We start from the raw sequence: 24153 nt of genomic DNA, 5'->3' as shown, positions 1-24153 counted from the left end.
CCATTGCATATTTTTTCCTGCTTTGTTGAAGATTAGTTGACCATAGAGTTGATGATCCATATCTGGAGTCTCTATTCTGTTCCGTTGGTCTATGTGTCTGTTTTTGCATCAGTACCACGCTGTCGTGGTGATCACAGCTTTGTAATATAGCTTGAAGTCAGGCAACGTGATGCCCCCAGCTTTTTCTTTTTCAACATTTCCTTGGCGATTTGGGGTCTTCTCTGGTTCCATACAAATTTTAGGATTGTTTGTTCTAGCACTTTGAAAAATGCCATTGGTATTTTGATCGCAATGGTGTTGAAAGTATAGATTGCTCTCAACAGAATACACATTTTAACAATGTTTATTTTTCTGATCCATGAGCATGGAATGCTTTTCCATCTTTTTTTGTCTCCTTTAATTTCTTTCATGAGTGTTCTGTAGTTTCTAGAGTATAGATCTTTTACCTATTTGGTTAGGTTTACTCTAAGATATCTTATCGTTTTTGGTGTTACTGTAAATGGAATCAATTCCCTAATTTCTCTTTCTACAGTTACATTAAGAAATCAGAAAGCAACTGATTTCTGTGCATTGATTTCGTATCCTGTACTGAATTGTTCTGTGAGTTCTAGTAATTTGGGGGTGGAGTCTTTTGGTTTTCCACGTAAAGTTTCATGTCATCTGTGAAGAGAGAGAGTTTGACTTCTTCTTTGTCAATTTGAATACCTTTTCTTTTTGTGGTCTGATTGCTGTTGCTAGGACTTCTAGTACTATGTTGAACAACAGTGGCCATAGGCATCCTTCTCGTGTTCCTGATCTTCAGGGAAAGGCTCTCAGCTTTTCCCCATTGAGGATGATATTCACTGTGGGCTTTTTGCAGATGGATTTGATGAACTTGAGGAATGTTCCCTCTATCCCTATACTCTGAAGAGTTTTAATCAGGAAAGGATGCTGTATTTTGTCAAATGCTTTCTCTGCATCAATTGAGAGGACCATGCTGTCTTGTCTCTTCTAATAATGTGTTCTATCACCTTGATTGATTTGTGTTGAACCATCCTTGCATCCCAGGGATAAATCCCACCTGGTTGTGATGGATATAATCCTTTTAATGTACTGTTGGATCCTATTAGCTAGGATCATCTTGAGAATTTTGGCATCCATATTCATCAGGGATACTGGCCTGTAATTCTCCTTTTTGGTGGGGTCTTTGCCTGGTTTTGGGATCACGGTAATGCTGGCCTCATAGAATGAGTTTGGAAGTTTTCCTTCTATTTTTTGAAACAGCTTCAGTTCTGAGAAGAGGTATTTTTTCTTCTCTGAATGTTTGGTAGAACTCCCCAGGGAATCCATCAGGCCCTGGACTCTTGTTTTTTGGGAGGTTTTTGATCACTGCTTCAATTTTGTTACTGGTTATTGGTCTATTCAGGTTGTCAATTTCTTCCTGTTTCAGTCTTGGCAGTTTATAGGTTTCCAGGAAGGCATCCATTTCTTTCAGGTTGCTTAATTTATTGGCATGCAGCTGTTGCTAATAATTTCTAATAATTATTTCTATTTCCTTGGTGTTAGTCATGATCTCTCCCCTTTCACTCATGATTTTATTAATTTGTGTCCTTTCTCTTTTCCTTTGGATAAATCTGGCCAGAGGTTAATCGACTCATTAATTCTTTTAAAGAACAAACTTCTAGTTTTGTTGATCTCTTCTACTGTTTTTCTGGTTTCTAATTCATTGATTTCTGCTCTAATCTTAATTATTTCTCTTCTCCTGCTTGGCTTAGGCTTTACTTATTGTTCTTTCTCCAGTTCTTCAAGGTGTAAAGTTGTGTATTTGGGATTTTTCTATTTTTTTGAGGAAGGCTTGGATGGCTATGTATTTCCCCCTTAGGATCGCCTCTGCAGTATGCCATAGCATTTGGACCGATGTGTTTTCGTTCTCATTGGTTTCCATGAATTGAGTTCTTCTTCAATTTCCTGGTTGATCCAATCATTCTTAAGCTGCATGGTCTTTAGCTTCCAAGTGTTTGAATTTCTTCCAAATTTTTTCTTGTGATTGAGTTCCAGTTTCAAAGCATTGTGGTCTGAGAATATGCAGGGGGTAATCTCAGTCTTTTGGTATCAGTTGAGACCTGATTTGTGACCCAGTATGTGGTCTATTCTGGAGAAAGTTCCATGTGCACTCGAGAAGAATGAGTATTCTGTTGTTTTAGGGTGGAATGTTCTATATATATTTATGAGGTCCATCTGGCTCAGTGTGTCATTCAAAGGTCTTTCTTCTTTGTTGATCTTCTGCTTAGATGATCTGTCTATAGCTGAGAGTGGAGTGTTGAGGTCTCCTACTATTAAAGTACTATCAATAGGATTCTTTATTTTGGTTAACAATTGGCTTATATAGTTGGCTGCTACCATGTTGGGGGGGTAGATATTTACAATTAGTAGATCTTCTTGTTGGATAGACCCTTTAAGAATGATATAGTGTCCTTCTGTATCTCTTACTGCAGTTTTTAGCTTAAAATCTAATTTGTTTGATACGAGAATTATTACCCCAGCTTTCTTTTGAGGTCTGTTGGCATGAAAAATGGTTCTCCGTCCCCTCACTTTCAGTCCAGATGTATCTTTAGGTTCAAAGTGGGTCTCTTGTAGACAGCATATGGATGGGCATATCTTTTTATCCAATCTGCAACCCTGTGCCATTTCACGGGAGCATTTAGGGCATTCATGTTGAGAGTGATTATTGAAAGATACGATTTTGTCATCATGTCGCCTGTGAAGACCTTGTTTCTATAGATTGTCTCTGTAAATTTCTGGTCTATATTAGTCTTGGTGTCTTTCTTCTTTTATAGAACCCTCCTTAATATTTCTTGCAGGGCCCGCTTGGTGGTCACATATTCTTTCAGTTTCTGCCGGTCTTGGAAGCTCCTTGTCTCTCCAGCCATTCTGAATGACAGCCTTGCTGGATAAAGTATCCTTGGCTGCATGTTCTTCTCATTTAGTACCCTGAATATGCCTTGCCAGCCCTTTCTGGCTTGCCAGGTCTCTGTGGACAGGTCTGACCTTACTCTGACGTTACACTGATGTTCCTCCCTCTGTACATAAGAAATCTCTTTCCCCTAGCCGCTTTCAAGATTGTTTCCTTGGATCTAAGATTTGCAAATTGTACAATTATATGTTGGGCAGTCGGTCTGTTCTCATTCATCTTGGGAGGGGTCCTCTCTGCCTCTTGGACACGAATGCTTGTTTCCTTCCCGATTAGGGAAATTCTCATCTATGATTTGCTCAAATATTTTTTCTAGACCTCTGTCTCTCTGCACCCCCTCAGGGATCCCAATAATTCTGACATGGAGCGTTTCATAGTGTCATTAATCTCTCTCAGTCTGATCTCTTGGGCTTAAACTGTTTTTCCCATGCCTCCTTGGTTTCCTTCTTTTTTATCATCTTATCCTCTAGCCCACTAATTTGTTCTTCTGCCTCATTTACCCCGGCTGTCAAGAGTATCCAGTTTAGACTGCATTTCATTCGTAGCATTTTCAAGTTCAGTCTGATTAGATCTCATTTTTGCACTTAGAGATTTTATATTGTTGTTAATTTTTTTCTCAAGCCTAGATATTGCTTTGATAATTGTTGCTCTGAAGTCAATTTCTGACATCTAGTTCTGTGGCAGAGGTCTAGTCTCTGATCCTTTTCTTCATTGGGGGTTCCTCCTCTTAGTCATTTTGTTGGGGCGTAGTTGAGGGAATTTACAGAATCCACATTATTTACCACACCCCAAGGAAGATGCACCTGTTTTATAGGGACCTTAGGGTTGTTGTCCTCTTGTTTTTCCAGCCTGTCTTCTGGGAGAGGGGCTTGCTGCACTGTTCTTCAGGCAACCCTGTTTGGGCAGAGTTGCCCTGCCCCCTCTGGGGGCAGGGGAATGTGGTCAGTGAAAACCAGGATTTTTGGGCTTTTGTTCTCTGGCAGCTTTCTACGTCTCCCCCCGAGAGTCAGAGCAGAAGTGACCGCATATAGACCTCTGTCTTGGAACAGGGAGATCACAGTCTGACCTTCACTGATCTCTCCAGGCCATATTGTCTCTGCTTCTGTCTGTGCTGCTAAAAAACCGCATCATTCTGGGTTGTGAGCCCCACTGCAGGCACTCCCGGTCCTTGCTTCCAGGTCTAGGCACATCTCTGCCCTTCGCGCTTCTAAAATCACCAGCCTCTCCCGGTTCGCACACATGCCCTGGAAGCTCCAGGTTTCAGTCTGTGGGTCTGCCCTAAAGTCCCTTCCCCACTGCTACCAGTCTCCCCAGCACAGGAGGCTTTTGCGCTGTGTTATTAAACATTCCCTGCTCCAGTGCTATGGCAGCTCCCTCCCCCTTCCATTTATCTTCTGATATCTGCCTGCAGAATCATGGCTCCCCACTTCATACCTCAAGACCAACTGCCAGAGATAATTCTGTTTGTAGAGATCCAGATATATCTTCTTAAATCTCAGGCTGATTTCATGGGTGTTCAGAATGCTCTGGTAGATATCCAGCTCAATTCAGGGGACTGGTTAAAATTGGGTCCCCTACTCCTCTGCCATCTTTTATCCCTCATTATGACTACCATTTTTGAAGGACCACTGAGGGAGCAGAGAATGGGAGCCGAGAAAGGGAGCCAAGTAAGAGAGCCAAGCAGGGACACAGAACAGGATAAAAGGATTGCCAAGCCGTGTAGAAGATGAGTCTCTGCTTCACAAAGTTGTAGTACCAACCCACAGACCTGGGTGAGTTGAATGTTCAGCAGGCAGACTGACAGGGAGACATGGTTGATTAGCTCCACAGTTGGGGATAAGCTGACATAACAGCTTGAGAGAGCCAAATCCTAACCAGTAGACCACCAGGGATGACATAACAGTTTGAAAAGATGCAACTCTGTCCATTAAGTGCTGGAATCTATTTCCCACCCCTGAACCTGGGCTGACCTGTGACAGCATGTGGTGGAAGTGAAGGTCTGTGAAGCCTGGAGCTCAGGCCTCAGCAGGCCCTGAGGGTTCTGCTCTGTCTCAGAACATCGCCTAAGACTCCTACGTAAGGAGGCCAGCTGGAGGGCAAGGCCAGTGGAGCAGAGGGTGCCACACCCAGTGGCTAGCACTGACTCCCGTCCTGTGAAGGAAGCCATGAACCCCGACAGCCTATATGGCCCCATCTCAACATCTCCTCTTGCTTAGTGGGCAAGTCAGTTATCTTCTGCCTCAGTTTTCTAATATGAAAAATGATATTATTATAACTCATAGGGTTAGTGTGAGGATTAAATATATGTAAAAATTCATAGAAGAGTTGTTACACATGGATTATTTTATATTATTTTAAAATAAAAAGGTGCCTCCTATATTTTACCGTGAACTATCTTCAGGATAACGTTGTCCTACTGCTTCTTGAAGCTGGACATTAAGAAAAGACACATTCTGCCAGGTTTCCTTTTCTCTTATTTTATCAAAAATTGATGTATAGAAGTCGTACATGGTATCTCCACCTTCCATTAAGAAAAAATTTCTCATGGCCTGCAAATACTCAACCAACCTAAATGGAGAGAAAATAAGAGACAGAAATATCTTAAACTCATGAGACAGAATTCTGGATCAGTACCAGTTTTTGTACACTACTAATTTTGAAACAGGTTTACATTCTACATTTACTAAAAAACAGGAACATTAACACATTTTAAAGACTTTTAAAATAACAAAAATAGTATATGGTTGCCTTTATATAACATTGTAGAAAGATGGGAAAAGTCAAAGCGTAACAAACTAGTTAGTCCAAATCCTGCTATTCATAGTGAATTTCTACTGTTAATATTTGGGGTATTTCTTTCCCATCTTTTATTCTATGCATCAAAAAAATATAGTTTGCATATTATATATCCTGCTTTTTAAGCTTTAAGAACATTTCACATTATTTAAAATTCTGGATAAACATAATTTGTATGAACTTTATAAAATTCATACATGACATGGATATGCCGTTACTTAAAGAACCAATCATTCATTACTAAGTAATTTCATGTTCTTCCCTCTGACAGCAAACTTTCTGATGGGTATTTTTGTGCAACACGCTTTTTATGTATTTCTTTCAGGACAGAGTCTTAGATACAAAGGATTAAATTTTGCAATATAATAATGTGAAACACTGATAGTTCATTCTCTCAAAAGAAAACTGTTTACCAAAATACCCATTTCCTACTCTGTTAAAATTAATAATTAACTTGAAATACAGGTTTAAGATAATTTCAACTGTTCTTAAAGTACAATAAACTACTGACTACTTCCAAAACTAAACTACTCCCTTATACCTGTAATCTTTTTTTAGAGTTCGCATGAGGTTTCCACAGCACTCTAGATATTGCTTATCAATATGAAGATAGAGGCAAGATCTCAGTGTTAACTCAAAAGTCTGGCAGGTCACAGATTCTGATGATCTATCCACACATATATCTCCACCAGCAAACTTCTCATGAAAGTCACTCTGTTCCAAATACAACCTTTAAGATAAAAATGTATCTTTTTTATGAGCTGCTGTCAACAGAATTCCCTTAATCAAAACTTCAGAGTCCTATTTTTACATTTAGTCTTAAAATTACCACCTATTACAGAAAGAAACTCTTCCCCCCAAAATATCCTTCAGTGAAAGTTTTTCAGCCACTTCTGCCTTAGGGGTCAAGTACTGAGTAGGTCTTTTTAGCCAGTGGGCCTCAGGCAGTGAATAGTGGCCATTAGACAATAGGGTGGCTGTGTGGGTATTAATGACTTACTTCATAGTGCCTAAGAGCCAAGATGCATTTTAAGCAGGGTGAGTGTGTGTGCGTGCACGCATGCGCATGTTTATGTGTATCTATGCCTGCACATGACCCAGACTTTCAGAAATATCTTCTGTATGAGTAACGGCAACTCCGAATGGATATAGAGCACATGAAAGCCTGTGGGCTTTAACAAACAAGGAGGCCAAATCGAATGCAATGTCTTCTTGCAATTCATTAGAAAGGATAAACTACAAAGGTTTTTATTTTTAAGGGTGGAAAGCCCTACCTGGCAAAAATAAACGGTTACTAAATAGTAACTGCACAGATTCTGCTATTTCAATCATCCAAAATCTTGCAGGTATGTATCACCTTGCAAAGTTAATTGCCAGGAGTGGATCATGAACATCATCCAGTTCAAGATGCCTTTCAGCAATGGACTGCATCTTAATTAGGTTCTCTTTGGTCACCTGCTGCTCAGTGAAGACCTGTGCAGTGGAATCTCCATGTCGAAGACGCGACTGCACAGATTCCAGAAACAGGGTATACAAGCTTTTTCTTTCTGCATCTGAAACATAAAGAAATATGTACAGTGAATTATGTTCTGGTAAATAATAGTAACATCAAGAAATATTAAGTAGTTTTATCTTAATATAGCCTGGTATTTTTCCTTTGGCCTATGAGAGTCTATCCCTGTTTCTTTACTTCTATAGTACACTACAACTAAATAATTTTATATCTTGTTAGACAACTGTCAAGTTCATAAACATTCAAAGTATAAGCTAATTTTTTCTGAACAGAGTAATACCGTAAGCAGGATGCTTAAAAGTTATCACCATAGTGGATAGCACATTTCACTGGGGAAAACACTTCTGACAGTGGCCCTGGAAGCTTGTTACATTTTATTATTCAGTCAAAAAGTAAATATTCTGCAAAGTGAAAGTATTATTTAAATACAATAACACAAAGTAATGTAACATTAAGGTGATTTACAAACAAATAATTAAGGTCACATATATACCTTTCAAGTCTTTTTAGTCAGTTGATAAAACTTGAAGTATATTACTTAAATTATATCAAAAAAGGCCATAAATCATATCAAGATTTTCTCAAAATCTATGATCAAGTCTGAATTGCTAAACCAACAAATTCCTATCTACCAGGGTTTATATTTATGGTCCTCAACAGCTAAATGCCACACTACATTAAGAAATGCCAGAAAATTATTTTTTAAAGGACTAGTTTTAAGGAATCAAGACAAAGGAAAAAGCATGTGGAACTTATTATCACTGCTATCACTGCCTTTGAAACACAGTGCTAAAAGTTTCCAGGGAGGACAATCTTTTCAATCAGGAGCAGTAATTTGATCAAGGTGATAATTTCCACAAAAATAAAAGGCTTTGATAATTTTCAAACTACAAAATAATTACTATCTATCTCAGGATGACAAGAGTAAAGAGAACAGTTGCCTGAATGCTGAAGGATACATGAAGAAGGAACCTGCTACCTCTGGCTGTGTCCTGGGATGTGGTGCTCTCCACACACTGCAGGTTCTTCAGCAGCTGCATTGACTTGCCAGCCATAATTATCTGCTTAAGGACAGGTTTGAGGAAGGACACCATGGTATGCTGCCTGCTGGAGGGCCCCTGGTCACTGCCAGAACTTGCACTAGCATTATCACTCATTTTTTCTTCATTTTCTGTCTTTTCCGATACACTGTATAGTGTATAAGTTGCATACCAAAAGTCTCTGTGATTTACTGGAACATTTTTGTTTCTATAGAGATTCAAAAGAATTTTAAAATTCAATTCTGCAGTAAAAACAATATATCTGTTCTAGCTTAGGTATATTGTACAGACATTCCAAAACACAGTAATATCAATTACTAGTAAAATGAAGCAATCTTCAGGCAAAATGGGGCAGACTTTTTATTTGACTTCAGTTTAACACAGAAAAGTAGTTAAATACTCTGAATGGCACAGGTAAAATTTAAGTAGGACGTTTTTGAATTGGAATTAAACAAAATATGATCACTTTGGTTCTCTTTAGAGGTAGAATAAAAATTTACCTATTTGCCATTTCCTATAAAAGTAATCTCCAGACTTCTGCATCTTCTTTTCTATATAATTTTTTTTTTTAATGTAGGCTCCACACCCAGTATGTCCAGCCCAACATGGGGCTTGAACTCAAGATCCTGAGATCAAGACCTGAGCTGAAATCAAGAGTTGGTTGGACACTTGACAGACTGAGACACCCAGGTGGCCCTCAACATAGATTTTTTTTTTTTAAGATTTTATTTATTTGTCAGAGAGCAAGCGAGCACAAGCAGGGGGAGCAGCAGGCAGAGGGAGAAGTAGACTCCCGCTGAGCAGAGAGCCAGACTCGGGACTCGATCCCAGGACCCTGGGATCATGACCTGAGCCAAAGGCAGATGCTTAACCAACTGAGCCACCCAGGCGTCCCTCCACATAGATTCTTAACTGGACTGCTTTTAACAGTGAAACAATGGTCACTCATCACTTTTTTTTTTTTAAAGATTTTATTGATTTATTTGACAGAGAGAGACATAGCGAGAGAGGGAACACAAGCAGGGGGAGTGGGAGAGGGAGAAGCAGGCTTCCCGCTGAGCAGGGAGCCTGATGCAGGGCTCGATCCCACGACCCTGGGATAATGACCTGAGCCGAAGGCAGACGCTTAATGACTGAGCCACCCAGGCGCCCCTCACTCATCACCCTTTAAGAACAACCAGAATCCCATTTTCACAAAAATTATCATGCAAGATCAATGAAAAACAATGTAACGACAGACATGATTAAGTTAGAGAAGGCCTGCTAATTTATATGAGCACTGTGTAAACAAGGTTATCCTTTCAGAACTGTAAGGACTTAATGTTCTCCTTCCTGATGAGTTAAATGGATAACTATCCATAAAAACCATACATCTAAACAGAGTGCATAACTGAAAACCGAGTTAAGAGAGTTCTGTGTTGCAGTTTGTATGATTCTGTTCAGAAAAATCAGTTAACTGAAGGGGAAATCATAGTAAGTGAATTATGATTTTCCCTAATTGTTTTATTAAATACTATACTAAAAAGGTTAATAAAAAAACCTAGCTAATTTGAATAAATATATTAGAGGAATATTTTATAATATTTTCATATTTTTATCCTATTGATAACTTATAATAGGAATTAGTTGAAGCCATTTGATATCACCTAAATTCATTTTATGGGAAGCAATATGCCTTTTATACTACCAGCCAACCATAAACACACTACCATTTAAAAAACAGAATTTGCTAGGAAAAGCTGTAAACTAACATAATAAAACTTGGAAACATATTTTTTTGGTACCTGACATTTCCTATAAAAATGCAAAATAACTTGTTTATGGTAAAAACACAGCTTTGTCACTCACACTGGTCTCCCTCAGACCTGAATTAACAAAAGTACGTGATTTTCCTGTGAGAGAAGAGAGGTACAAGCAGCGCCCCATATTTCCCAATCTGTGTGTGGGACCCGACCTCTGAATGATGAACTCCCTAGCGCAGTCACAGAGGTGCCCATGCACGATCCACTCATCCACAATCTGCAGGTAGGGTCGCACTGTTTCCACCCAGAGAGAGAACAGCAGTGAGACCTGAGGACAGAGTGTGCATAGTCAATTCTTGGAACTCCCTTGTTTATGGATAAATGAGGTTTAAACATTTCTGATACACGTTCTTTGTTGTTTTTTTTTAAGAGAGGGAGAGAAAGAGAGCATGTGCACGAGGCAGGGGGTGCAGAGAGGGAGAGAGAATATTAAGCAGGGGGCTTGATCTCACAACCCTGAGGTTATGACATGAGCCAAAATCAAGTGAGATGTTTAACCAACTGAGCCACCCAGGCGCCCCTCTAAAACACCTTTTAAAAGGTGATCGGATTTCTGTTTTTTGACACAAAGAAATTAAAAATCCAAAACATACTCTATAAAATCCTTATGAAAACTCACCTAAATATGAAATGACCACATTGTCTGTAGTCCATACAAGGACTCTCTTGAGAGTGAAAGTTAAAGAGGGACAACAGTTCTAAGCTGGATAGTAGAAACTGACATACAGCTATCCTATCTAAAGCATGCTATTAACAAAATGTCCATTAAGAATGAGGAAATGATTTCATTCTATAGGTCCCGGTAGGAAAAAAACTGCATAGCTGAAAGAAATCAACCTGTTTTATACTGAAATGCAGTACCAAAATGGTGGGAAAACAAAATTGCATGAACAAACTAGGAAACACACCCATAATGTGTATCCAAACAAATATGCAGCTTTCTAGATTCTAGTTTCTAGATTCCAGTCTCTTGTTATTTTTTTAAATTGTGGCAAAAAAAAAGTAACACAAAAATATACTATATTAAGCATTTTTAAGTGTACAATTCAGTAGTGTTAAGTATATTTATATTATTGTGAAAACAGATCTCTGGCATTATGCTGCAAAACTGAAACTGTACCTATTAAACATCTTCCCCTTTCTCCTCTTCCCAGTCTGTGGCAGCATCATTCTACTTTCTGTTTCTATGAATTTGACTACTCTAGATACCTTATATAATAGATTTGTATTTTTATTGAAAAGAGTTATTGCAAATATCTATAGAAGCCAGCTAGGTATTTTTCACATCTTGCTTTTATGTTTTGTTTTGTCCTTGCTGCATCCTCCCCATGATCTCTGTGATTAAAGCCAAGCCAGTTTCCTGTAGCCTTGAATTTAGAAGCTAATTTAAAAACTCTGAACAGCTGTCTGACACAGTGTGATTTAAGCACTATTTTTACAAAGAGCTATAACAGGCTATCTACCACTCCTTTGGCTGAACAGAATGGAATCATACAACTTAGGACAAAGGTCTTACATACCGTTTGCTCAGAGGCTTCTCCAACATTGTCATATTCAAGAATGGCCTTGTACAGTGTGTTGAGTAGGTGAGATGCCCGAACAACATTTCGAGTGTCAGGTGGAACTTCTGCTACTCCAGTACTAAATACTTTATGCAGAACTTTGAGCTGAGCCAGTCGAGGTGACAACTTGTCCACGACTATGGCAAGAGTTATCGTAGTGTCTGCAAAATATTAAGAAATCAAAGTCATTAGCAAGGAAGATTATCTGTACTGAGAATGTGATATAAATGCTAAGTCACTTATGGAAAGGCATGGCAAACTGGAGGGTGGTGGGTTTTAATCTCACATCATAAGGAGCTAATTTCCCTAAAGAAAGAAAAAAACAGCTCAGAAGACAAATAATGTATAAAAGAACTGACAGTTAAGGGGAAAGAAAATAAAAGTGATTCTTAAACATATAGAGATACTTGACCTCAATTATAAAAGAAAAATTAAAACTATACCCGGCAAATAAAAAACAGACTTCAGGGGGCTACTCTATTAGTGAGGGGGTGGTTACTACAAAGAACAAGTTTTTTCATGGGGATGGCAGAACTCTGTATCCTGAAGATGGAAGTGAATACACGAATATACAAATATATACCTGTGATAAAGTATAACTATACATGAAGATATTACTCCCCTCCCCACAAAATAGCAAGTACCTGCAAAACTGGTGAAACTCATGTCAGGTCTGCAGATCAATTAATGTATTGTGCCAATGTCAATTTCCTAGTTTGGATAACATAATATAATTATGTTAAGGTGGGAATTATTGGGGGAAGTTGGGTGATGGGAACCCGGGACTTCTGGGTACTGTTTTTTGTAGTAGTTGAAAATGAAAGTAGAGGGCAGGCAGAAGCTGACACTGGTTACCATTTTATACCTGTTTGATAACACACTGTTGATAACACACTGTTGGCAAGAGTGTGAGGAAACAGGTATTCATATACATTGCTGGCAACTATTCTCTATGGAGAACCATGTAGTAATATGTATCAAAGTCACACATGCCATTACATACTCTTTAACCTAGGAATTCCATTAAGAATTTACGCTATAGGGATGGGAAAAGATGGCGAGAGGTAGGGGACCCTATTTCAACCGATCCCCTGAATTTAGCTGGATATCTACCAAACCATTCTGAACACCCACGAAATCAGCCTGAGATGTAAGAATATAAATCTAGATCTCTACAAACAGAAATATCTCCCACAGTCTAGAGGTAAGAAACCGGGAGCTGTGATTCTGTGTGCAGATATCGGAAGATAAACAGAAGGGGGAGGGAGCCGCCATAAGCTGGCGCCGGGAACATGATATAACACTGGAGCACAAAAGCGTCCTGCACTGGGGACAAGGCACAGACTTGGAGACTGATAGAGGCAGGGAAAGGACCTTAGTGCAGCCCCCAGACAGGATCTAGGAGCTGCAGGTGTGCGGACATGGACTGGGGGTGGCCCGAAGTTTTATTTATTTATTTATTTAAAGATTTTATTTATTTATTTGCCAGAGAGAGACACAGTGAGAGCAGGAACACAAGCAGGGGAAGTGGGAGAAGGAGAAGCAGGCTTCCCGCTGAGCAGGTTGCCCAATATGGGGCTCGATCCCAGGACCCTGAGATCATGACCTGAGCTGAAGGCAGACGCTTAACAACTGAGCCACCCAGGCACCCCGGTGGCCCAAAGCTTTATAAGCAAAAAGGGCAGAAACAGGCCGGACCTGGGTTCCACTGCTGGGAGTGTTGCTGTGGGGTGCACAACTGGAGAGGCTGTGGTTTTTAGCAGTGCAGACAGAAACGGAGACAGTGTGGACTGCAGAGCTCAGTGAAGGTCAGACTGCGATTTTTCTCTGTTCTGAGACAGAGAGGTTTGGATGCGGTCACTTCTGCTCTGACTCTCGGAAGAGACGTGGAAAGCCTCCAGGGAAGGCCACCAGAGAACAACATCCCCCCAAAACCAGTTTTCACTGAGGCCCCTTCTATCCCCCAACAGAGGGCAGGGCAACTCTGCCTAAGCAGAGTCTGAGTAACAGTGCGGCAAACCCCTCCCCCAGAAGACATCCTGGAAGAACAAGAGGACGACAATCCTAAGGTCCCTATAAAACAGGTGCATCTTGCTTGGGTCGTGGTTAATACTTTGGACTCTATACATTCCCTCAACCAGTCCCCACCAGAATGACTAAGAGGAGGAACCCCCAATGAAGAAAAGGATCAGAGACTACAGGCCTCTGCCACAGAACTAATGGATATGGATATAAACAAGATGTCAGAAATTGACTTCAGAGTAACAATTACGAAGTCAATATCTAGGCTTGAGAAAAATATTAGCAACAATATAGAATCTCTAAGTGCAGAAATGAGATCTAATCAGGCCGAACTTAAAAATGCTACAAATGAAATGCAGTCTAAACTGGATACTCTGACTGCCAGGGTAACCCAAGGCAGAAGAACAAATTAGTGGGCTACAGGATAAGATGATAAAAAAGAAGGAAACCGAGGAGGCATGGGAAAAACAGTTTAAGCCCAAGAGATCAGACTGAGAGAGATTAATGACACTATGAAACGCTCCATGTCAGAATTATTGGGATCCCTGAGGGGGTGCAGAGACAGAGGTCTAGAAAAAATATTTGAGCAAATCATAGATGAGAATTTCCCTAATCTGGGGAAGGAAACAAGCATTCGTGTCCAAGAGGCAGAGAGGACCTCTCCCAAGATGAATGAGAACAGACCGACTGCCCAACATATAATTGTACAATTTGCAAATCTTAGATCCAAGGAAACAATCTTGAAAGCGGCTAGGGGAAAGAGATTTCTTATGTACAGAGGGAGGAACATCAGTGTAACGTCAGAGTAAGGTCAGACCTGTCCACAGAGACCTGGCAAGCCAGAAAGGGCTGGCAAGGCATATTCAGGGTACTAAATGAGAACATGCAGCCAAGGATACTTTATCCAGCAAGGCTGTCATTCAGAATGGCTGGAGAGACAAGGAGCTTCCAAGACCGGCAGAAACTGAAAGAATATGTGACCACCAAGTGGGCCCTGCAAGAAATATTAAGGAGGGTTCTATAAAAGAAGAAAGACACCAAGACTAATATAGACCAGAAATTTACAGAGACAATCTATAGAAACAAGGTCTTCACAGGCGACATGATGACAAAATCGTATCTTTCAATAATCACTCTCAACATGAATGCCCTAAATGCTCCTGTGAAATGGCACAGGGTTGCAGATTGGATAAAAAGATATGCCCATCCATATGCTGTCTACAAGAGACCCACTTTGAACCTAAAGATACATCTGGACTGAAAGTGAGGGGATGGAGAACCATTTTTCATGCCAACAGACCTCAAAAGAAAGCTGGGGTAATAATTCTCGTATCAAACAAATTAGATTTTAAGCTAAAAACTGCAGTAAGAGATACAGGACACTATATCATTCTTAAAGGGTCTATCCAACAAGAAGATCTACTAATTGTAAATATCTACCCCCCCAACATGGTAGCAGCCAACTATATAAGCCAATTGTTAACCAAAATAAAGAATCCTATTGATAGTACTTTAATAGTAGGAGACCTCAACACTCCACTCTCAGCTATAGACAGATCATCTAAGCAGAAGATCAACAAAGAAGAAAGACCTTTGAATGACACACTGGGCTAGATGGACCTCATAGATATATATAGAACATTCCACCCTAAAACAACAGAATACTCATTCTTCACGAGTGCACATGGAACTTTCTCCAGAATAGACCACATACTGGGTCATAAATCAGGTCTCAACTGATACCAAAAGACTGAGATTACCCCCTGCATATTCTCAGACCACAAATGCTTTGAAACTGGAAGTCAATCACAAGAAAAAATTTGGAAGAAATTCAAACATGAAGCTAAAGACCATGCAGCTTAAGAATGATTGGATCAACCAGGAAACTGAAGAACTCAAAGAATTCATGGAAACCAATGAGAACGAAAACACATCAGTCCAAACGCTATGGCATACTGCAGAGGCGGTCCTAAGGGGGAAATACATAGCCATCCAAGCCTCACTCAAAAAAACAGAAAAATCCCAAATACACAAATTAACTTTACACCTTAAAGAACTGGAGAAAGAACAATAAATAAAGCCTAAGCCAAGCAGGAGAAGAGAAATAATTAAGATTAGAGCAGAAATCAATGAATTAGAAACTAGAAATACAGTAGATCAGATCAATGAAACTAGAAGCTGGTTCTATGAAAGAATTAATGAGTCGATAAATCACTGGCCAGACTTATCCAAAGGGAAAGGGAAAGGACCCAAATTAATAAAATTATGAATGAAGGGGGAGAGATCATGACTAACACCAAGGAAATAGAAACAATTATTAGAAATTATTATCAACAACTGTATGCCAATAAATTAAGCAACCTGGAAGAAATGGATGCCTTCCTGGAAACCTATAAACTGCCAAGACTGAAAGGGGAAGAAATAGACAACCTGAATAGACGAGCAATAACCAGTGACAAAATTGAAGCAGTGTTCAAAAACCTCCCAAAAAACAAGAGTCCAGGGCCTGATGGATTCCCTGGGGAATTCTACCAAACATTCAAAGAAGAAATAATACCTATTCTACTGATGCTGTTTCAAAAAACAGAAACAGAAGGAAAACTTCCAAACTCATTCTATGAGGCCAGCATTACCTTGATCCCCAAACCAGGCAAAGACCTCATCTAAAAGGAGAATTACAGGCCAATATCCCTGATGAATATGGATGCCAAAATTCTCAAGATGATCCTGCTAATAGGATCCAACAGTACATTAAAAGGATTATCCATCATGACCAGGTGGGATTTATCCCTGGGATGCAAGGGTGGTTCAACACTCACAAATCAATCAACGTGATAGAACACATTAATAAAAGAGACAAGAACCACATGGTCCTCTCAATTGATGCAGAAAAAGCATTTGACAAAATACAGCATCCTTTCCTGATTAAAACTCTTCAGAGTATAGGGATAGAGGGAACATTCCTCAAGTTCATAAAATCCATCTATGAAAAGCCCACAGCAAATATCATCCTCAATGGGGAAAAACTGAGAGCCTTTCCCTTAAGATCAGGAACATGACAAGGATCCCTATGGCCACTATTGTTCAACATAGTACTAGAAGTCCTAGCAACAGCAATCAGACCATAGAAAGAAATAAAAGGTATTCAAATTGGCAAAGTAGAAGTCAAACTCTCTCTCTTCACAGATGACATGATACTTAATGTGGAAAATCCAAAAGACTCCACCTGCAAATACTAGAATTCATACAGGAATTCAGTAATGTGGCAGGATACAAAATCAATGCACAGAAATCAGTTGCTTTCCTCTACACGAACAATGTAACTGTAGAAAGAGATATTAGGGAATCGATTCCATTTACAATAGCACCAAAAACCGTAAGATTCCTTGGAATAAACCTAACCAAAGAGGTAAAGGATCTATACTCTAGAAACTACAGAACACTTATGAAAGAAACTGAAGAAAACACAAAAAGATGGAAAAACACTCCATGTTCATGGATCAGAAGAATAAACATTGTTAAAATGTGTATTCTGGGGGTGCCTGGGTGGCTCAGATGGTTAAGCGTCTGACAGAGTCAGGTCATGATCCTAGGGTCCTGGGATCCAGCCCTGCATTGGGCTCCCAGCTCAGCGGGGAGTCTGCTTCTCCCCCTTCCTCTGCTTCTCCCCCTGTTGGGGCTCTTTCTCTCTCTGTATCTCTGTGTCTCGAATGAATAAATTTAAAAAAAAATGTGTATTCTGTCTAGAGCAATGTATACCTTCAATGGCACTGTAATGAAAATACCAGTGGCTGGAACAAACAATTCTAACATTTGCATGGAACCAGAAAAGACCCCGAGTTGCCAAGGAAATGTTGAAAAAGAAAACCAAAGCTGGGGGCATCAAGTTGCTTGATTTCAAGGTATATTACAAAGCTGTGATCACCAAGTCAGCATGGTACTGGCAAAAAAAAGACACATAGATCAACGGAACGGAATAGAGACTCCAGATATGGACCCTCAACTCTATAGTCATGGTTAACTAATCTTCAATAAAGCAGGAGAAAATACCCAATGGAAAAAAGACAGTCTCTTCAGTAAATGGTGCTGGGCAAATGGGACCATTACATACAAAAGAATGAAACTCGACCATTCTCTTAGAGCATACACAAAGATAAACTCTAAATGGATGAAAGACCTCAGTGTGAGACACGAATCCATCAAAATCCTAGAGGAGAACATAGCAGTATTCTTTTTGACACTGGGCACAGCAACTTCTTTCAAGATACGTCTCCAAAGGCAAGGGAAACAAAATTGAAAATGAACTTTTGGGACTTCATCAAGATAAAAAACTTCTACACAGCAAAGGAAACAGTCAAGAACACTAAGAGGTAACCCATGTAATGGGAGAAGATATTTGCAAATGACACTATAGATAAAAAGCTGGTATCCAAGATCTATAAAGAACTTCTCAAACTCAACACCCAAAAAAATAATCATATCAAAAAATGGGCAGAAGGCATGAACTTCTCCAAAGACATACAAATGTCTAACAGACACATGAAAAATGTTCAACATCATTAGGCATCAGGGAAATTGAAATCAAAACCACATTGAGATACCACCTTACACCAGTTAGAATGACAAAATTAACAAGGCAGGAAACAAGAAATGTTGGAGAGGGTGTGGAGAAAGGGGAACTCTCTTACACTGTTGGTGGGAATCCCAGCTTGTATAAGCACTTTGGAAAACAGTATGGAAGTTCCTCAAAAATTTAAAAAGAGGGCTACCCTATGGCTCAACAATTGCACTACTGGGTATTTACCCCAAAGATACAGATATTGTGAAAAGAAGGTGCACATGCACCCCAATGTTCACAGCAGCAATGTCCGCAATAGCCGAACTGTGGAAAGAGCCGAGATGCCCTTCCACAGATGAATGGATAAAGAAGATGTGGTACATATATAGAATGGAATATTACTCAGTCATCAGAACGGATAAATACCCATCATGTGCATCGACATGGATGGAATCGGAGGGGATTATGCTAAGCAAAATAAATCAAGCAGAGAAAGTCAATTATCGTATGGTTTCACCTGTATGTGCAATATAAGGAATAGCATGGAGGACATTAGAAGAAGGAAGGGAAAATTGAAGCAGGGGAATTGGCAGGGGAGACGATCCATGAGAGACTATGGACTCCGGGAAACAATCTGAGGGTTTTAGAGTTGGGGGGGGCAGGGGGAGGGGTTAGCCCAGTGATGGGTATTAAGGAGGGCATGTACTGCATGGAGCAATGGGTGTTATACATAAATAATGAATCATGGAACACTACACCAAAAATTAATGAAGTGCTGTATGGTGACTAACATAACATAATAAAAAAATAAAAAAAATAAAAAAATAAAATATATTGACAGAAAAAGAATTTATGCTATAACTTGCTGTGTACACTATATCACTGTTGGCAATTGAAGATCAGAAACAACTTAAATGTTCATCCAAAGAGGATTGGTCTATGATATATTCACAGAATTAAATACTTGTAAAAAAGGAGGAGGCTCTTTACATTTTTGTATGGTATAATCCTCAAAATTTAAATTATAAAATAATTTGGAGAAGTAAACAGACTTCTAGGTATGTATATATGAATATGCATTACTTGCATATGTTTAAGTTATTTCTGGAAGGATGCAAAAGAAACTTATGACTTGGTTGCTTCTGGGGAGAGGAACTGAGTACTTGGCTGGAGAACTAGCACAGGAAGAAAAATTTTCACTGTAAACTTTCCGTATAATTTGGATTTTTAGAGAATGAATGGTTTAAAATACAAATTTAAAATGATTTAAAATGATCATATTACTTATTTTTCATGTTATTTATAAACAGTGTATCAATTAATAACATAGATGACATTCAAAATATGACTTATGTGTGTTATGAGTAAAAGGGAAGGAGATTTAAATACCATTATTGATGATGTACTTCTCAATGTCAGTAAGTTCCTTTTTGAAACTAATGAAGTATTTGTATAGGGCCCACATGAAAGCCTGGTATGTCCTAAAGGGAGCTTCAGTCAACTTCTTAGGAAGAGAACCATTTCCAGGTAACACGCCTTCGGAGCTGTGCCCCATTACTTCATCGATGAACTCCTGGAGTCGAAACACAACCTGGCCATATGCTGCTATTTGTTCTAGCACTGATCGTAAACAGCTCTATAAAAGAAGCAAACCGCAAAATTTGAAGTGTTCTAGGAACATTCAAATACATATTCCTTCACTAAAATATTTATTTTATGACTGTTTTAAATAGTATGCTTAATATAAGAAAAATAAAGCAAAGTTTTATACTCAAAGTAAATAATGTAAGCATTAATTTCTACAGAATGAATATAGAATCATGGCTTATACTTTTTAAAACCACATATAAGGTAAATAAATGTACTACAAGCAAAAAATTTATAGTACACAGCTTCCTAATACAGAATTGACAGAATTGAAAAGCAGAAAATACAAACTGAAACTAAATGTAAATATAACAAAAATATTAAAGAATTCTCTAGCACTGCAAAGATACAAAATTTAATTTTGCCTTTTGGATCTTAAGTATATTTAATAATTAATTTTAATATTGCAAAATGTTTTAAAGTTACAGAACCACAGTTTACATAAGTCCTATTATTTAATATTAACTATAATAAATACAAATAACTTACATGTGTCAAATGAGTTACCATAATACTGTTTCTCACAGTTACCTTCCCATCTATCAACTGAAATATAAAGAGTTTTTTTACCCCCGAAAGTAACCTGAAATGAAATAAAAAAGATGAATGTACTTTAAGTCTACAAAAATATTCATTACAGTAATGTCTAAGAATTTCTTTTCTTATACATTTTTATTTAAAATCTAGATAGTTAACATATAGTGTAATACTGGTTTCAGGAGAATTTAGTGATTCATTACTTACATATAAAACCCAGCGCTCATCATAAGAACTGCCTTTCTTATTAGCCTATACCCCACCCATCTCCCTCCATCAACCCTGTTTTTTTCTCTATTGTTATGAGTCACTTATGGTTTGCCTTCCCCCTTCTCTTTTTTTCTCCCTTCCCACACATTCATCTGTTGTTTCCCAAATTCCACATATGAATGAAATTATATGGTATTTGTCTTTCTCTGACTGACTTACTTAGCATAATACACTCTTAGCTCCATCCTTTTAAAAATTGCAAACAATGCTTAAGAGATTTTAATGAAAGATTCAGAATTGGGGGTTGGGGCAAAGATGTCAGATAATTAGAAAATAGAAGGCATCAATCTTTTTATCCGATTACCTTAAGATTCAAGATATTTGAATCATCTTAGAGAGAAGTCAAAATAGTGTTGTCAATATCATCTTAGAGAGAAGTCAAAATAGTGTTGTCAAAGCATTTCTTCACCTGTGTGATGGCCCAAACAGATCTTTCCATTTTTAAAAATGTCAATACTAGGAGAGGCAAGATGATGGAAGAGTAGGGGACCTCATTTCATCTGGTCCCCTGAATTAAGCTAGATAACTACTGAATCATTCTAAACACCTATGAATTCAACCTGAGATGTAAGAAAAGAATTGCTGGAATTCTACAAATAAAAAAGCGACCACTTTTTGCAAGGTAGGATTATGGAGAAGTGAAACTGAGGGGATTTATCGGGAGATAAATGGCAGGGAAGGGAGCCTCCGAAAGCTGGCTACTGGAAAGTGATATAGCCCCCGAGGGCAAAAAAGCAGAACTTTTAGAAATCTGCTACAGTGAGAGATGTCCCTGCCTGAAAGGTGCTGTGGTGAAGCAGGGCAGAATCGTAGGTGGGACACTATGGGCTTAATATCCCCAGGGTGCCAGAAAGAATGGGGGTACCTGAGCTGGCAGAGTTCCCAAGCATTGGAGCTGGGAAACCGGTTACAGTCAGCAAGCCCAGGAGGGAGTTCTCAGCTCAGTTTGCCATAAACCGTGAACCACTGCCTGATCTCATGACTGCTCTCCATGTGGGGGCCTTGCAAAGGACAGTGACCTGGCAACCCTCTGCCTTTCCCCGGGAGGATCAGTGTGGGTACGCACAGCAGGAGTCTGCAGAGTTTGGCAAACAGTGAGATCTTTCAACTCTGGGGCTGGAGATGGGGGTGTGGCCATTTTTATTTGCACCCTCTAAAGAGGAATGGAAAGCCTGCTGGGAACAAAAGCCACACAAAGAAACAGCTTACACTGAGCCCTGCACCCTGGCAAGGGAACAATGCAACTCTGCCCAGGCAAAGATACCTGACAATCAGCACAGCAGGCCCCTCCTCCAGAGGACTAGCTGGAAGAACAGGTGAAAAGCAAGTTTATGGATGAAACAGGACTGTAAAACTCCAGTGGTAGGGGAAAATAGTATATAGAATTTGAGGTATTTTCTCATGATTTGTTTATCTTTCAGTTTAAAATTTTCCATTTCATTTTTTTTCTTTTTTCCCCTCTTCAACTAGTTTCTTATTTTAATTCAACTTGTTTTTAAGCCTTTTTTAAACTTTCATTTTTTACATTTTTTAGATATATTCTTCAATTTTGGCTTCTACTCACTGTATTCATTTCTATTTTTGTATGTATATAAGTTTTCTCTGTAAGACAGAACTTTATAATTCTCTTTACAATTTTGGGAATCTAGTGTCTTCTAACACACAGACCAAAATACATTCAGGACCAAGTGGATCACCCTGTCTTGTCCACCCTGGGAGATTATATTCTTTCTTCCCCTGCCCCTTTTTTTCTCTTTCCTTCTTTTTCTACTCTGTTTTGGTTTCTTACCTCCTGGGATTTGTCTAGTGTGTATTTAGATTGGGTCAAGGTTGGTATTTTTTATTTTGCTCATTCATTCATCCATTCTTCTCTGGGCAAAATGACTAGAAGGAGGAATTCACAACAAAAGAAAGATCCAGAAGTAATACTCTGCTACAGATCTAATCGATATGGATGTAAGATATCAGAGCTGGAATTCAGGATAACAATTATAAAGTTACTAACGAGGTTTGAAAATAGCATAAAAGACACTAGCGAATCTCTTAGTGCAGAAATGAAATCTAATCAGTCCGAACTGAAAAATGCTCTAACTGCAATGCAATCTAAATTGGATGCTCTAACAGCTAGGGTAAATGAGGCAGAAGAAGGGGTAAGTGACATAAAAGACAAGCTGACAGAAAGGAAGGAAGCCAAGGAAAAGAGGAAAAACAAATAGTGGACCATGATGGGAGGCATCGAGAAACCAGCAACGCTATAAAATGAAACGATATTAGAATTATTGGAGCCCCCAAATGTGGAACATATGAAATAGCATGGAGGACATTAGAGGAAGGAAGGGAAAACTGAAGTGGGGGAGATCAGAGGGGAAAACAAACCATGAGAGACTATGGACTCAGGGAAACAATCTGAGGGTTTTAGAGGGGAGGGGATGGGGGGATGGGTGAGCCTGGTGATGGGTATTAAGGAGGGCACGTGTTGCAATGAGCACTGGGTGTTACATGTTCCATGAATCATGGAACACTCATCAGAAACTAATGAAGTACTGTATGGTGACTAACATAACATAAAAAAAATAAATGTTTTACATTACCTTGTTTGTTTTCAAGACATTTATAAAGCATGTAAAACCCTTAGTTAATAGTATGTCAGCAGTTTGTACTCAATAAATGATATTTTAGGGGAAAAAAACCAAAAAACAACAAAAAAGAATTAATGGAGTCCCTGCGGGAAAAGAAAGAAAGAGAGGGACAGAAGGTATATTTGAAGAAATCATAGGTGAGAACTTTCCTACTCTGGGACGGAAACAGGCATTTCAAATCCGAGAGAGAGAGAGGACCCCTCCCAAAAATCAATAAAAACAGATTAACACCCCAACATGTAATAGGGAAGCTTGCAAATTTCAGAGATAAAGAGCAAATCCTGAAAGCAGCTCAAGACAAGAGGTTCGTAATGTACAATGGTATAAACATTAGGCTGGCAAAAGACCTATCCACAGAGAAAGGTCAAAAGGAATGGCATGATATATTCAGTGTGCTAAATGAGAAAAATATATAGCCAAGAATACTTTATCCAGGAAGGCTGTCATTCAGAATGGAAGGAGATAATAAAGAGCTTCCAGGACAGACAGAAACTGAAAGATTATGAAACCACTAAACCAGCTGTGCAAGAAATATTAAGGGTGATCCTGTAAGCAAAGAGAGAGCCCAAAAGTAACAAAGACCAGAAAGAAACAGACAATCTAAAGAAACAGGGAATTTACAGGTAATACAATGGCACTAAATTCCCATCTTTCAACAATTACTCTGAATGTAAATGGGCTAAATGTTCCAATCAAAAGACCCAGGGTATCAGATTGGATAAAAAAAAAAACAAGGCCCATCCATATGCTGTCAACAACAGACTCATTTTGGATCTAAAGAGACCTTCAGATTGAGAGTGAGGGGGTAGGGAACCAT

The 24153-nt window shown here is 39.0% G+C and overlaps 1 protein-coding gene across 4 annotated transcripts in view; it reads right to left on the bottom strand.

Moving 5' to 3' along the window:
• TUBGCP5 (tubulin gamma complex associated protein 5) overlaps nucleotides 1–24153 on the bottom strand; it is a 102146-nt gene that overhangs the window by 21845 nt on the left and 56148 nt on the right. For all 4 annotated transcript variants that reach the window (XM_027571919.1, XM_027571918.1, XM_027571917.1 and 1 more), the window contains exons 9-16: nucleotides 20380–20473; nucleotides 19633–19879; nucleotides 11622–11824; nucleotides 10254–10369; nucleotides 8239–8507; nucleotides 7104–7299; nucleotides 6288–6476; nucleotides 5336–5518 (exon numbers count right to left, since the gene is read on the bottom strand). In XM_027571919.1, coding sequence (XP_027427720.1) covers nucleotides 5336–5518; nucleotides 6288–6476; nucleotides 7104–7299; nucleotides 8239–8507; nucleotides 10254–10369; nucleotides 11622–11824; nucleotides 19633–19879; nucleotides 20380–20473 — 1497 coding nt within the window. The remainder of the gene's footprint in view (nucleotides 1–5335; nucleotides 5519–6287; nucleotides 6477–7103; nucleotides 7300–8238; nucleotides 8508–10253; nucleotides 10370–11621; nucleotides 11825–19632; nucleotides 19880–20379; nucleotides 20474–24153) is intronic.

The sequence above is a fragment of the Zalophus californianus genome, chromosome 6, assembly GCF_009762305.2.
Source record: "Zalophus californianus isolate mZalCal1 chromosome 6, mZalCal1.pri.v2, whole genome shotgun sequence".
NCBI lineage: Eukaryota > Metazoa > Chordata > Mammalia > Carnivora > Otariidae > Zalophus > Zalophus californianus.
Note: the sequence above shows the minus strand (reverse complement) of the source record. Positions and strands in the feature narration are given on the sequence as shown.